The sequence below is a fragment of the Podarcis filfolensis genome, assembly GCF_964270895.1.
Source record: "Podarcis filfolensis genome assembly, chromosome: 8".
Taxonomy (NCBI): domain Eukaryota; kingdom Metazoa; phylum Chordata; class Lepidosauria; order Squamata; family Lacertidae; genus Podarcis; species Podarcis filfolensis.
The window spans coordinates 72,475,714-72,491,294 of NC_139611.1; the positions used below are offsets into that span (position 1 = coordinate 72,475,714).

The 15,581-nt window shown below is 48.1% G+C and overlaps 1 protein-coding gene across 11 annotated transcripts in view; it reads right to left on the reverse strand.

The window, feature by feature from the left end:
* MAG (myelin associated glycoprotein) overlaps positions 1 to 15,581 on the reverse strand; it is a 73,314-nt gene that overhangs the window by 12,529 nt on the left and 45,204 nt on the right. For all 11 annotated transcript variants that reach the window (XM_083627006.1, XM_083627000.1, XM_083626998.1 and 8 more), the window contains 6 exons: positions 14,440 to 14,514; positions 7,943 to 8,311; positions 4,482 to 4,778; positions 3,204 to 3,461; positions 2,426 to 2,686; positions 734 to 1,021 (listed from right to left, as the gene is read on the reverse strand). In XM_083627006.1, the coding sequence (XP_083483132.1) occupies positions 734 to 1,021; positions 2,426 to 2,686; positions 3,204 to 3,461; positions 4,482 to 4,778; positions 7,943 to 8,311; positions 14,440 to 14,488 (1,522 nt within the window). In that variant the 5' untranslated portion in view covers positions 14,489 to 14,514. The remainder of the gene's footprint in view (positions 1 to 733; positions 1,022 to 2,425; positions 2,687 to 3,203; positions 3,462 to 4,481; positions 4,779 to 7,942; positions 8,312 to 14,439; positions 14,515 to 15,581) is intronic.

The following is a 15,581-nucleotide window of genomic DNA, read 5'->3' on the forward strand; positions in this document are numbered from 1 at the left end:
TTAGGAGGGGGAAGTGCGTCTTATAGAGCGAAAAATATGGTACTTCCTTCCTTCCTGGGCGCATCTCTCTTCTTTCACCATGCCTCCAAGCTGACCACATGTGCGTATCTGAGCTCTGCAGCTCAGGCACCATTTTTGAACTAACATTTTGTACTTTTGTAACTTAGATACTGGTTATAAACCTGCCTTCGTTTTGCTACTGCAACTGCTGCTTCGAGACCTAGATTATGTAAGTAAATACTACTTTTATTTCTTCACAAAAGCTATGCGGAATCATAGAACTGTAGTTTTGCAAGGGACCAGCAGGCTCATCCAGCCCAGCCCCCGGCAATGCAGGAATCTTTTGCCCAACGTTGGGCTTGAACCCACAACCATGAGATGAAGAGTCTCATGCTCTACCGGCGGAGTCATCCAGCAGCTAGAAGTGTGTGATTGTTGTTTTTAAGTGGGTGAAAGGGGATAATACAAGGGAAAATCCAGTCTGCCTTAAAGCATCCTGGATTATTGTTTCTAGAAGGTTAAATCAACCTTGTCTTTGCTTCCAAGTTTAAACTGCAAAGGATGGTATTCTGCTGATCTCAATCACGTGAGCAAGGAAGGACAATAACTAAACAATAGGTCATCTCCTGGTGTCTAAATCCATTCCCACAGCGCCACCCCTGGACAAGACTGGTATGAGCCTCGTGAGAGCTGCAGGGACCAAGGTGGGGCAGTTGCCTGGAAGGGCCCTCACTGGAGTGGTGGAACTGCAGCTGCTGGTTCCTGGTGCCGTAGAAGTTCCTGGCTGAGCAGACGATGTAAAGCTGGGAGTCCACCTCCCTCTGCAAGGTCAGGATGCTGGTGACAATGTAGCCGGTCTTCTGCGAGTACACAAACTCCCGGTCGGTCTCGTTCACCGTCACGTTGCGCGTGGGGAGCTCAAAGGTGATCACAGCCTCCGGGTTGGACTTGGCTGCACAGATGCACTTCACAGTGTCCCGGGCGGCTGTGCACTTGGAGTCCGAAAGGATAAGGGGAGCAACTGCAGAGAGAGAGAGAGAGAAAGAGAGAGAGAGAGAGAGAGAGAATGCTTCTTCACACAGTGCATTGTTAATCTACGGAACCTACTCCCACAGGAGACAGCAATTGCCACCCAGTTGGATGGCTTTAAAAGAGGACTGGAAGAGAAGGCTATCAATAGCTACTAATCATGATGGCTAAGCTCTGCCTTCACTGTTGGAGCATAGCTGTCAACCGTCCCTTATTTGGTGGGAAACTCCCTTATCCCAGCGCCGTGTCCCGCTGCTGTCCCTTATTGATGATGTCCCTTAAATTTCTCGGGTTTCATGCTCGCCCGGCTCGGGAGGGAAGCAGCGGCTCGGGGTCCTCCGCCGCGAGAGAGAGCACACGCTGGTGCTGTCGTCCTGGCGTGAGGAGTTCCATCGGCCCTTCCCTGCCCGAGAGGGGGAGGGAGGGAGAGAGACTCTTACCCACGCTGCCCGTGAGCCCAGAGGCAGCAGCGGTGGTGGCAGCTGAAGAGGCAGCCTGAGGGAGGAGGAAGAGGAGGGGATGGGGAGGGATGCAGAAAGGCGGCGCTTCAGCGGCTGGGGCGGCGGTGCAACCGCCTCATGCCAGATTGACAGCATCTGTCAATCCTACCAATCTATGTAACTCTTTACAATAGCAAAATCCCTTATTTTGGCTGCTGATCCCTTATTTTCAAATCTGTAAGTTGACAGCTATGTGTTGGAGGCAGCCTTGCTTCTGAATACTGGAAACTGCAAGAGGAAGGAGAGCTCTTGTGCTGGAGTCCTGCTTGCAGACTTCCCATAGGAATCTGCTTGGCCACTGTGAGAACAGGACACTGGACTAGACGGGCCACTGGTTTAGCCCAGCAGGCACTTCTTACATTCTTGTGAAAGAGGTGGAGGTGCAACAGCAGATTAGTCCAGTTGTTTTGCTGGACTGCACATGCTCTTTTGGGTGGGGGCCCACAAGCAAAAGCCTGTGCCAGGACACCAGGGGCTGTCCTATGGTGGCACAGACATGCCACCATAGGTAATGGCCAGCTGTAATGACCAGTCAAGACTCAAGAGTCAGAGATTGCAGAGTCTCTAGCAAAGGCATCGGACAGGGAACTAGACCAGCATCAAGGCTCTGAAGCTGCTACTAGAGACTGGGAGACCTCCGAGCCAGAGGCTGACAGATGTGAGCCCCCAGAAGAACTCGGTCAGAGCTGCTGGCATCAGTCCAGAATATGGTGGTGGCCCTACAGCTAGGCAGAATGAGGCTTGGGGGCTGATATGGGGCGGGGCAGGAAAGTGGAATGAATAATCCTGCTTGCATGAACAGAAGTCCACTGAGCGAATGAGGTGCCACAGTGGAATACACCCAAAACACATTTATGTCCCACAAGAGTTTCTGGGGGCCCCAGGCGAGTGCTCACATTCAACGGTGAGGTTGAAGGCAGTGCTGCGCTGGCCAAACTGGTTCTCTGCCGTGCACCAGTATTCCCCGTCGTCCTCGTGCGTCACAGACTCAAACTCCAGAGCCACTTGGTTCTGGTAGACGCCCATGGCCATGGGCTTCTTGTCCTTGAAGATGGTGATCATGGGCTCAGGGTTGCTCTGTGAGCTGCACAGGATGGTGACCGGCTCTCCCTCCACGGCCACCACAGAGGCGTTCACCACAGGCTTCCAAGGGGCATCTGGGAGAGGGAAACACCAAAAGCCGTCTTTTCCACCAAAGGAACACATAGTAAAAATATTAAGTGCCGTATTTTCCTGTGTATAAGACTAGGTTTTTTCCCCTAAAAAATAATGTCAAAAATTAGGGGGCGTCTTATACTCTCCCCCCATTTTCCTAAATCTGAGTCCCCCAAAATAGGGGGTGTCTTATACATGGGGGCATCTTATAGACGGAAAAATACAGTATATTATAACTATAATGTATTTATCATATGTATTTTGCTATTTTATAAAATTATTATATTTAGCTATATATATGGCAGTTAATGAAGTTTGGTGTGTATGTGTTCTGAAAAACCCCAATAAACTGCTTTTTTTTCATTGTGGAGAAGTGGTATAGAAACATTCAGAATAAATAAAAGACTTGAGGTCCAGATGCCTGAAAGCGAGCATCTCATTTCCTGCTGCAAAGTTTGCACTGCAGGCTTCTCCTCGCGCCCCTGAATTGGCTTCAGGGCTTCAGGACTGGCTACTTACACAGCACAGCCAAGGCCAGGGAATGGTTGTCCTTGCCGTAAATGTTCTCAGCCGTGCAAGTATAGATGCCGTCCTGCAGGTGGGTGATGTTGCCCAGATGGAGCGTGAGGCTTCCCGCCATGTCCTCGTGCAGAATTTCGTCTTCTCGGAGCCACGAGATCAAGGCCATGGGGCTGCTGTCCACGGAGCACACCAGCACCACTTGCGAGCCCTGAATGACCTCCACGGAGGAGTTTGCCTGCAGAATGCGGGGCGGGTCTGTGGAAGCAAGCCAAAAGAGATCAGCCTCAGCGAGGTGCTCTCTTTGCAGTAACCAGGGCTATCTGCACCATGCATTTAAAGCATACCACTTCCCCCAAAGATTCATGGGAACGGTAGTTTTCCCGTCCCTGAATGGCAATTCCCAGCACCCTGAGCAAACTACAGTTCCCAGGATTATCTGGGGGAAATCATGTGCATTGGATGTGCTTTCAGTCTATGGTGTGGGTCTACCAAGGTTTGTTTATGTGCTTCGAAAGACATTAAAGTGTTCCAGTGTAGAAGCAACCCAACAGGCCCTCCCTCACTGCAGAACATGGAGCTTGATGTTCATTGAGCAAACATCCCTGGTTCCAGAGGTCCTCCAGCACCAAAATGTGGCAAGAGCCTGTGTGTTGTAGCAGTTATAGTGCCCACTAGGGCCTAGGAGACCTGGGTTCAAACCTGCCCCGCCGCCTCCCCAAAGCCCACTGGGTGACCTTCGGCCAGCTAGTATCTCACAGCGTAGCCTACCTCACAGGGCTGTTGTTAGGGCCAGCCAAAACTTTTTTGCACCTGAAGCAAAGCACAAAATGGTGTCCCCGCCCCTAGGCTAGGGAAGAATGGGTGAGTGAAGATCTACATCAGGAACAAAAGCGGAATGAAGATCTACACTGGAAACAAGGGTGGAGGGAGACCACCATCACCTCCTCTTCGCCAAGAAGCCGTTGCGGAGGCGTCGTTGCGGGGAGCTGCCAAGATGGCAGCAGATCCAGCCTAAAAGGAGTGCAACAAAAGAGACCACTGTTTAGCACAGCAGTGGTAGCAACTGCGGGCAATGTGTTCCTCGAAGGCCGGATCTGCTTCCTCTGTGGATGCTGCCGCCTGAGGCAGTCGTTTCCCCTTGCCTCATGGGTGGGCCGGCCCTGGTTGCTGTGAGGATAAAAAGAAGAGGTGGCAAGGCCTGTTCTCCACCTTGAGACCTAGGGAGACGAACGTATCGAGTCACGAAGTGACAGCCGCTTAGGAACCCTGACTCACATTTGACATCCAAGGTAGTAAACCCATCAAACTCAAAGGTGGTGTTGGAGTAGGTGACTTTGCAGCCCAGCTCGTGCCCGTGGTTCTCGCGCGACGGCATGAATTTGAGCAGGGAGACGAGGGACCAGGTGCCGCCTTCCTCTTCCACTTGCGCATAGACTGAGTGCTCGGCCAGGTTCTCGTGGTTCATCCATGTGATGATGGGCTTCATGTCGGGACAGTTATCCGGCACCACGCAGCGCAGCTCCACTTCAGTCCCTTCCACCACTTCTGGGGGGCTCACAATGGTGGGTTTGTCTGTGGGGGGTTGAAAAGAGACACCAATGGGAAATGATATACAGTGAAGTGAAAAGGATGTTTAAAAGAACATTTGTAAAAAACAACAACCCAGAAGCCTTTATCTTGGGAATTATAGTGATAGGTAAAGGTAAAGGGACCCCTGACCATTAGGTCCAGTCGTGGCCGACTCTGGGGTTGCGGCGCTCATCTTGCTTTATTGGCTGAGGGAGCCGGCGTACATCTTCCGGGTCATGTGGCCAGCATGACTAAGTCGCTTCTGGCAAACCAGAGCAGCGCACGGAAACACCGTTTACCTTCCTGCCAGAGTGGTACCTATTTATCTACTTGCACTTCGATGTGCTTTCGAACTGCTAGGTTGGCAGGAGCAGGGACTGAGCAGCGGGAGCTCACCCTATCGTGGGGATTCGAACCGCCGACCTTCTGATCAGCAAGTTCTAGGCTCTGTGATAGAACTACCTAAACTGCATAGAAATTTATTTATGTATGTGACTACAGCGGCAAGAATGTTACTTGCCCAAAAATGGGAAGAAGAAGAAGTAGTAGTCCCAGAAAAGGAAGAATGGATACAAAAACTTATGGAATATGCAGAAATGGCGAAACTTACCGGAAAAGTAAAATCAAAACAAACTTTTTATAAAAGAATGGAAATGGTTTATTGAATATTTACAGATAAATTGTAAACAGATAAAAACACTGGCAGGATTATTGTTACAACCTGCAGCTATATAAGAGTATATATTTAAAGAAGATAAAAAAATGAGTAAGTTAAGTTCATATGGATATGCGGAAGATATTAAAAATGAATTTAAGGAACCGCAGAAAGAGGGGGAAGGAAGTCAATTTTTAAAATGTCAAAATGATTGTAACATCAGTGAAATGTATATATCTGAAAAGTATAAATAAAATGTAAAAAAAGAAAAGACACCAAGAGTGGAGGCTGGTCCACCGGGGTGAATGGGGCACTGCCCCACCAGCCTCAGCCTTGCTTCCTCTGAGCCTTCCTGCTTACAACCAGACATACTCCTCTTCCCGCGTCTCAGTGCTCCCCTTGAAGAACTCAGTGGGGATGCACACTGTCAGGGACTGGGCAGAGGAGGAATGGTGGAGACTGCCTCTGCATCCTGACCCTTCCAGGGAGGAGGAAGAGGAAGACAGTCTAGATTTACAACAGGGGGTTGAGGGAGGTTGCAGCTCAGAGGCAGATGAGGAGAAAAGTTGGGAATTCAAAAGTATGGGAAAGAAATAAGAACCTGCTGGAAAAGAAAACCCCATGGTGGATCTCACCAATAGATGTCTTAACTGTCAAAAAAACTAACATGGAGGGGGGGGAAAGCTACCTACGAAGAACTTATCAATAAAACTGATCAGGGCATAAAACTCAAGCCCTATGAGGAGGTAAAGAATGTACTCACGGGGTGGCTGCAATACCATCAAGTGAATGATCTGTTAAAAGATGATAAAAAGAAACTGGGATTTGAAGATAAAAAAATCTAAATTTAATGTGGAAGTCATAGAAGGTAAAAATTATCTAGGATGTATGACCTCTTACTGGATTGGTATACAAAAGACGAAGAGGTGAAGGAGGCCATGATAAAATGGGCCATAGATATTGGTTACAACATTGACTTTGTAAAGTGGCAAGAACTGTGGAATGTAAACATGAAATTCACGGCGTGTACGGCACTAAGGGAGAACCTCTGGAAGATGATTTATAGATGGTATCTCACACCAGTGAAATTGGCTAAGATTTATAAACTGAAGATTAAGAAATGCTGGAAATGTGGAGAGGGGGATGGTGAGTTCTATCATATGTGGTGGACATGCAGTAAAGTAAAAGGCTTTTGGGAACTGATTTACAACGAACTTAAAAAAAATTTTAAGTATACTTTCCCCAAAAAGCCTGAAGCTTTCCTGCTAGGAATAGTTGGCAAGGAAATAAAAAAAGAGGATAAAAATCTGTTTCTATATGCCACAACGGCCGCTAGAACTATGTTAGCCCAAAGCTGGAAAATGGAATTAATACCTACTATAAATGACTGGCAGACCAAGATGATAAATTATGCTGAACTAGCTAGAATAACAGGAAGACTAAGAGACCAGGATGATCAGAAGTTTCATGAAAATTGGAACAAATATCTGACATATATAAGAGATAAGTATAGAACTTCGATGACTCTGGCAGGGTTAGAACAACTCTAACAGTGTTTGGCAAATATGTAAAGGAGATAAAACACGTAACTTTAGAAATTATCTGATACTTACCAACGAAGTGAAGGGAAGTCCGAGGCTCGGTGGAGCCCAAAATAACTGTGTACTATATATATGATTCTTGTAGCAGCTATGTTATATGCAACTTATGTAATTTAGACTGTATATATGTATAATCAATGGAAAACCAATAAAAAATTATATGAAAAAAATTAGAAAAGGTGGGAAATCATGGGACAGCCGGAACAACACCCGGCTGACACGTTGTCATTAGAAAGCATCCCAGACCCGCCATCTCCCAGAACCCGGTGAGCCTTAAAAGTAGGAGAGCAAAGAGCTCAAAGACAGAGGGCAGGTAGCAGCACCCATAGAAGTGACGAACAAGGAAGTGGGAGAGGCGGAGGGTGGAGATTCACTTGGGACAATGCCATTATCCAAGAGGCTGGGTTCTATAGCCTCTCTCTGTAAAGAGTGAAATGAAAAAGGACAGTAAGAAACTCTTCCTTGTCTGTATACTTTCCTGGGCAACCAGCTGAGGGCTGCTGACAGCATCCTGACACACACCAATCTAGTGTCTAGGCAGATATTTTCAGGTCTGCTCTCTATGGAGCAGTTGCAGCTACAAGGGACAGCTCCTCCTCCACCGGTTTATGTACCTTCCCCTGATGGGCTGTGTGCATGCAGCCAGAGACTATGCCTGCACGACAACTTCCCCTGCTCCTCCCATTTCACTCCCCTCCTGGTTCTGGGAGACAATGGTGTAGGAGAGGAGGGGGAAGCACCTGGCCCTTCACTTGCCTGACTTGCCTCTCTCTGGGCTGGTTCAGAGGCAAGTCAGCACACACAAGAAGCACAGTCTGGCAGAGATGTAAAGTCTTTGCTCAATAAAACGGTGCACAAAGTCCCCCTCCCCCAGAAAAAGGGAATTAGAGCAGGCCTGGCTTGGTACTCACTGATGATTTCCAGGTTGCAGTGCTCAGGGTATGTGTACTGATTGTATCCTCCCAAGTCCCCGCGGAAGTAGTATTTGCCGGTGAGCTCGGGGCTGAGGCGGGAGATTTGCAGCGTGCAGTTGCGGAAGTTCAGCTCTCCCAGCAGGCGGGTGCGCCCCAAGTAGCTCTCATGGACAATGTTGGTGCGGGATTTGTAGACCACAGGCGGGTAGTTCTTGGGGTAAGGGCTGTTGAAGTACCAGATCCCATGCACGGCCGACGGGCGCAGCTCATCGGGGTAGCTGAAGCGGCAAGGGATGACGACACAGGTGCCCTCAAAGGCGGACATGTGCTCGGGCATCCAGGCACTCCATGGACCAGCCAGGACCCCTGTGAGAGAGAGACGCAGAGGAAGCCATGAAGAGAAGGCCACCTCTCTCCTCCTCTGTTTTGTACGTCTTTCGGGCATGCTCCCCTGCACGTCCTGCTTTCAAGGCTAAACCGCTGCTGCAGCACCGTAAGGCTCTATTCCTACCTGTAGCAGCCTTGTTTCCACTTGCTTATAGTGTACATAGCATTTAGGAAGCTTCTCTAGACCAAGGCCACATTCACACCATACATTTAAAGCAGTGCCATATCACTCTGAACAGTTGCAGCTTCCCTCAAAGGATTCTGGGAGCTGTAGTTTGTTAAAGGTGCTGAGCGTTGTTGGGAGTCTCCTGCTCCCATCGCAGAGCGACAAGTTTCCAGAGTTTCTTTGAAGAGGGATTGACAGCTTTTGGTGGGTAATAGGGGTCTCTTAAGAACTCTCAGCAACCATAACAAACTGCAGCTCCCAGAATTCTTTGGGGGAAGCCATGCATGTTTAAAGTGGTAGCATAACGCTTTAAATATATGGTGCAAACATGGCCTATCTCAGGGATGGGGAAGTTGTGGCCCAGAAGGCTACAAATCCCATTCGTCCGGATCACTGGCCATCGTGGCTGGGAATGATGGGAGTCAGAGTCCAGCAACTACTGGAAAGCTGCAGGTTCCCCATCCCTGGTCTGTCTAGCTTCGGACTGTCTACACCAGCGTCTCCCAACCTGGCGCCCTCCTGGTGTTTGGGACAACAGCTCCCATAATCTCCGATGGTTGGCAGTGATGGCTGGGCTTGATAAGAGTCCAAAACACCTGGAAGGTGGCAGGTTGGGAAAGTCTGGTGTATATGAATGGGCAGAGGCTCTCCAGGGTTTTGGAGAAGAGCCTTCCCCAGCCCTATCCAGAGATGATGGGAATTGAACGTGCATGCAAATCATATCCCCTACTGGGCCCAAAAAGGCTTCCTTTGATCTTTATGTGCCTTGAAGAGAAAACAGGATTTCTCTGTTTGGAAGCAGAATCTACAAGTAAAGGAAGCCAATTTTCTATCACCTGAAGAGGAGCTTTACTTTTTGAGGCAAATACTCAATGACCAGCTAATTCTCTCTCTTCTTTTACCTATAATAACACCTAAAATTAATCTCCAGCTTTGCTCAAATAAAGATTGGTATTTCTCTCTCTCTCTCTCTGCCTAGCACGTTTTGCTTAATGCTGGAGACAGGTCTAGATAACTGTTTCCAAAAATGGGGGTTCAGGTATTGCTTCCTTGTCCCGGAATTATAGGCAAAACCTACAATTTGTAGCAGCACCTAAGGAAGACTAAGGGCACCTCCAGACTGTGGCTATTTTGCAGGTGGGATTCAGTTTCATACCGGCAAAGTTAGGCTGCGCAACGGAAGTGGATTTGGCACTCCTGCGCAACAAATCCGCTTCTGTAAAAAAAATCGAACTTTTTGCAGTAAGGAAAGTGCCAGGGAAATGCACTGGAAAGTGTGGGAAAGCAATCGCTTGACACGACGTCTTATAACCTGCCCACAAACAAAACGAATGCTCAAATAAGCAAGCCAACATCGCATTACCTCCCCACAAACTTTGCGCAAAGAGATGCACAGGATGAATAAACAAATTGCAGTGGCAGCTGGTGGTGTGCGGTGACACTGCTCACCTAACCTCCTGACAACTGAGTCTCTGTTCAGGGAGAGAGAGGTGAGAGGCAGTGGGGAGATCAGCATGATGCAAACATACTGGTAGGAGTTCTGCATTGGCTCCACTGGTGCAGGTGCACTGCACTAACTTTCTCGCCGCCTCTCTCTCCAAGTAAACCTCAGTTGCTGGGAGGTCAGGTAAGCGCCAGCAGCCCAATACACCGTCCGCTACTGACAGATTGCTTGGAAGGAACTGTATCCAAACAAGCTAGCTACCTTCATTTTGAGACTGATGTAGTAGATACAGACCTTATAGTAGGGTTGCCATACATCTGGAATTTCCCAGACATAGCCAGGATTCGGCCATCAGAAACAGTGTCCGGGTGGAAATTGCTAAAAATGTCCATGAAAATCCAGACGTATGGCAGCCCATGTCGGAAATGTAGACTTTGGTGAATTTCCTTAAAAATAGCTCAAGAACTTTGGCCAAAACTAGAAAAAGCCCAATGACTTTGCAAAACAACAACAACACCTCAACAACTTTTGTGTCCGGATTTTCACTTTTTGAAATATGACAACCCTACAATGTCTAGGCTATTTGGGGGGGAAATCTTTTTTAATTCCTTCCCTCTTCTCTCCTGCTGTATATAACATCCAGCCCAATGAAGAGTTTTGGAGAACTTGAAAGCCTGTGCTTGTTACTGTGTGATGTTTTGACTGGTCGTATAAAGGCATTCAATGTCCAACTGTGAGAATTTTGATTTCCCTTCCCCCCCCCTTTTCCTGGATCAACACAGCTTCCTTTGCTTTTCATAGCAAACGAGGCTATGGGTAATGGCCAAAAGAACAAAAAAAAGGTGAAAATTAATTCCATCACTCGGCAGAGATCTGTCTGGATCTACCTACACAATGTTGGAATGAGGGGGAGAAAAGGAAAGGGCCCATAAGGAAACCAACAAGCTCCCTGCTGGCTTTCTTCCAACTTAGTCAAATAACGCAGTCACTCCTCAGTAGACGTCTAAACAGGGTAGCTGAGGGGGCTGTCACATAAGGTAGGTGAGCCAGGACCTTCAATCACTGTACACAATCTGGAGTAGGTGTGTACTGGTTATGATCCAGTCTCTGTAATGGTCTCAGGGTTGAATAAGGGCAGGGATTCAGGGAGAGAGAAGAAGCTGCCCTCTGAACAAGCCCTGGATGCTCATACTAACTCAGTAGCATGGGCACTTGAGGAGCTCATAATATGAGCACCTATTCAGCCCAAGGAGATTGTGTTACCCCACCTCTGACCTCCACTCAGAAGCCCTAGTGGGACCACAGTCTCCTCCTGCTTCATCAGAGCCAATGCCTGTTAAAGCAGGCTGGGGATTTTTTAACTGAGGCGGCTCCTCTGGCTGAAGGCAGACGCAGCTACTTAGGACACTGACGTCCACCTCCAAGGGCCTTCTGGCAGTTGCCTCACTGTGAGAAGTGAGGTTACAGGGAACCAGGCAGAGGGCCTTCTCAGTAGTGGCGCCTGCCTTGAGGAACACCCTCCCATCAGATGTCAAGGAAATAAACTACCGTCTCACTTTTAGAAGACATCTGAAGGCAGCCCTGTTTAGGGAAGTCTTTAATGTTTGATGTTTTATTGTGTTTTTAATATTCTGTTGGGAGCTGCCTAGAGTGGCTGGGGAAACCCAGAAAGATGGGTGGGGTATAAATAATAATAAATTATAATCATCTTCCTCCTCCTCCTCATTTAAAGCTCAGTCTGAGGTTGGCTGGTGCTGAAACAACATTTGAGCTGGGCTCTTCAGTTTGAGCCTTGCATGGAGCTGTCCAAGGTACCAAAGAATCTTGGCACTTGCCTCATCTCACTAGGACCTTCCCCAGGTTGGTACCTTCCAAATGCGTTGGACTACAGTACCACCCATCATCCCTGATCACGACTGATGGGAACTGTAGCTGAAAAGATCTGGAAGGCACCAGGTTGGAAAAGGATGAACTAAACTTTGCTCTGCTTTGCCTCGCCTTGCTCTGGCTGCCTGAATCTGGACTTTTGCTTTGGGTCAGATCCCCTGTGCTGCTGAAGCCATTGCTTACAAAAGGAGATTCTCTGCCAAACGAGTGCATCAGCTGTGTACAATGCAATGATGGAGCAACAAAACACAGAAGGTTTAGCACAGGAGGGGGAAATATTTTTCAGTCCTGGAGCCACATTCCATATGCCAGAGTTAGGAGGCCAAAAAGTGGGCAGAGCAATAGATGTGATACAGTAGGCTGCATACAAGCCATGTGCCTTGCAAAATCCATACCTCTCTGTCTAGGCAAGTAAGAGGCAATATCACAGTTCCAGGACACATTAAGAATATCTGCCTGTATGTATGTGTGTGTGTGTGTGTTGTGTGTGTGTGTGTGTGTGTGTGTGTGTGTGTAAGGCTATTATCATGCAGCCTGCAATGGAGGATTTGCAGTGCCACATCACAATCCTGGGTTTAAACAAGGTTTGAGTAAAGTGAGAAAGGAAAGTCTCTGATGTGTTAGCTTTTATGTGTTAGCTTTTTCTGCGTTAGCCTCTCTGTTCCACCCATCTCTGCTGTTTTATCCTTGTTAAAACTGGTTTCTTCCTTTCTTTGTTTAAGAAAACAACTCTCCTGTGTCTCGCCATCCCTGCTTTACTCAAACCTCTTCTGTTGTTTGAGTACAGTGAGAAGGAAGGGACGCTAAAAGGAAGGGAAAAAATAGGTTGTTTCAAGCTTCTCCCTCTTCCATTCCTCAATTGTCTGATGTCAGAGAAATAAAGGATGTGGGGCCCTCAAATATTCCATAGTACCTTCACACTTCACATAGTACCATGTGTTGCCTTCAACATGAAGTTCCAGATTCAACGTAGCAATTTAGAAGAAATGTTTTATTAGCAAGCAAACACCCATACATGCACATACAGCATCCATCAACTGAACTCAACCTTCTCCAACTGAAGAAACTAACCAGCAGGCTACAGTTACAGTAACATATATTAGAATGGGTTGTGTGTGCACAGAGGCGGCTGCAGAATAGATTGTTAGGATCGCAGGGAGGGTCGCCAGCTGACTTGCCACGGCATGGTAGCTTTCATAGATAAGAGCAGGCATGAGCCCAGGGGTGATCTATGTGCAAAGGAGAGTTGAGAAAAGTAAGGGGGAGGAAAACAGGGAATGGAAGTGAAAATGAGGAGTGCAAAAGGGGATGACAAAAGTCTGGGAGTAGGAGGCACGGGGACGGGATTGAAGATGAAAGCAGGGATGTGAAAGGGTCTGAAGAGGGGGTGGTAGCTTCATAACTGGGCAGAAAGTCTAAAGCAGGGGTCAGCAAACTTTTTTCTGCAGGGGGCCGGTCCACTGTCCCTCAGACCTTGTGGGGGGCCAGACTATATATTTTTTTTGGGGGGGGGGAAATGAACAAATTCTTATGCCCCACAAATAACCCAGAGATGCATTTTAAATAAAAGGACACATTCTACTCATGTAAAAACATACTGATTCCCGGACTGTCTGCGGGCCGGATTGAGAAGGCGATTGGGCCAGATCTAGCCCCCGGGCCTTAGTTTGCCTACCCATGGTCTAAAGCAGCAGTTCTCAACCTGTGGGTCCCCCGATGTTGTTGGACTACAACTCCCATCACCCCTGAGCTCTGGCCTTGCTAGCTAGGGATGATGGGAGGGAGGGATGATCTGGGAACCCACAAGTTGAGAAAGGATGGTCTAAAGGACGCTTGGTTGTTGCAATTCATTGCGGGGGGGGGGAGGGAACGGACGAATATGCAGGATGTTACCAGGGGTGTGGTTTGTGTGCAGGGGGGTGTTCCACAAAAAGAGCAGGTGAAGGCATGGACACAAGGATGAAGGTGAAAATGGGTGCAAAATGGAGCTGCTGAACAGAAGAAGGTGAAAAGCAAGCTTGGTGGCTGCATCTGCTGGGAAGAGGAATGGGGCTTTGTAAGCCGCGCAGGCAAGGGTGCAGCCCCTAGGAAGAACATAAGTACTGGGTCAGATCAATGGCCAATCTAGTCCAGCATCCTGTTCCCACAGCGGCTGCTCAGATGCAGGATCCGAGCACGAGAGTGCTCTCCCCACCTGTGATTCCCAGCAACTGGTGTTGAGGGTGTTACTGCCTCCAACAGTGATGGCAGAACATAGCCATTAGGGCCACAATGGCTAGTCTTATCCTCCATGAATTTGCCTAATCCAAGCTGGTGGCCATCACTGCTTCAAAGGGGGGCTTGTGGGGCTTGGGGTGAGAAGGGCCAATGAGGGGGTGTGTTATGGGAACTGGTGTGGCTTAGGGAGAGCCTGGAGGACCAGATGGAAAGACCTGGAAGCTTTATTTGGCCCTTGGACCCTTGGTTCCTCACCCTTTGTTTAGCATGCCTCTGGAGGGTCTCCATACATCCTTACACTTCTGGTGGGTCTGCATTTGGGATTGGTGGGTCACAGCTTTGTAGGCTGTGAGAACATCAGAGGCGAGATTGCACCCTGCCTCCGAGACATACCTTCAAACAGGACCCAGGAGACGAGGAGAGCTTTGTAGAAGCACTTCATGCTGTTATTACTTTGCAATGGTTGGTCTAAGGAAGAGAAGAAGAAGAAGCAGGTTTAAATCAACAGCATAAGAACAACTGCTTGGGCTTCCTGTAATATTTATCTATTCGGCCCCTTTACATACAGTAAGGCAAAGAGACTCCTGACCATTAGGTCCAGTCGTGGCCGACTCTGGGGTTGCAGCGCTCATCTCGCTTTACTGGCCGAGGGAGCCGGCGTACAGCTTCCGGATCATGTGGCCAGCATGACTAAGCCGCTTCTGGCGAACCAGAGCAGCGCACGGAAACGCCGTTTACCTTCCCGCCAGAGTGGTACCTATTTATCTACTTGCACTTTGACGTGCTTTCGAACTGCTAGGTTGGCAGGAGCAGGGACCGAGCAACAGGAGCTCACCCCGTCGCGGGGATTTGAACCGCCGACCTTCTGACCGGCAAGCCCTAGGCTCTGTGGTTTAACCCACAGCGCCACAGCCGGCTGCAAAAGTGGGCTTCTGCACCTTTAATAGTAGCGCAGCTTGAATGGCAAGTTGTTAAAGGTGTAGTAGCCCCATCTGTACCAGCATCTATGGCCATCCCCTCTGTTCCCTGGGTGGTGTACAAGATAAAACCCAATTCAACATCACCATTTCAGTAAAACAGGAAAGCACTCTAGCAACAAACGAAAACCAATCTGCCACCACAAAGCAAAGCAGAACATTCCAAAGCAGAGATCAGGAAATGAACAACAACAACAAAAAAAAAAGAAATCACAGCAATAATCAATAATACAATCACAGAAAGGAAAAGAATACACAGCTAAAATGGCAACAGGAAACCTGCAGCAGCAACCAGCAGAGGTTAACACCATCATCACCATCGTTGTTGGTAGTTGCCATTCACCATAAGATTCCAGGTCACAACAATGTCAATCAAAACAATTACAAATAGTTTTTTTTTAAATACATTTTTATTAAAGATTTTCTTGATTTACAAAGGTATGTGCGATGTCTCTCTCTCGTATTTTTTTCTTCCACGTAACTTTTTTTTTTTTTACAAATCAGTTTCATTTGTTGAGACATTAGGAAGAATAGGGGGAAAGCAGCCAGAAACATCAT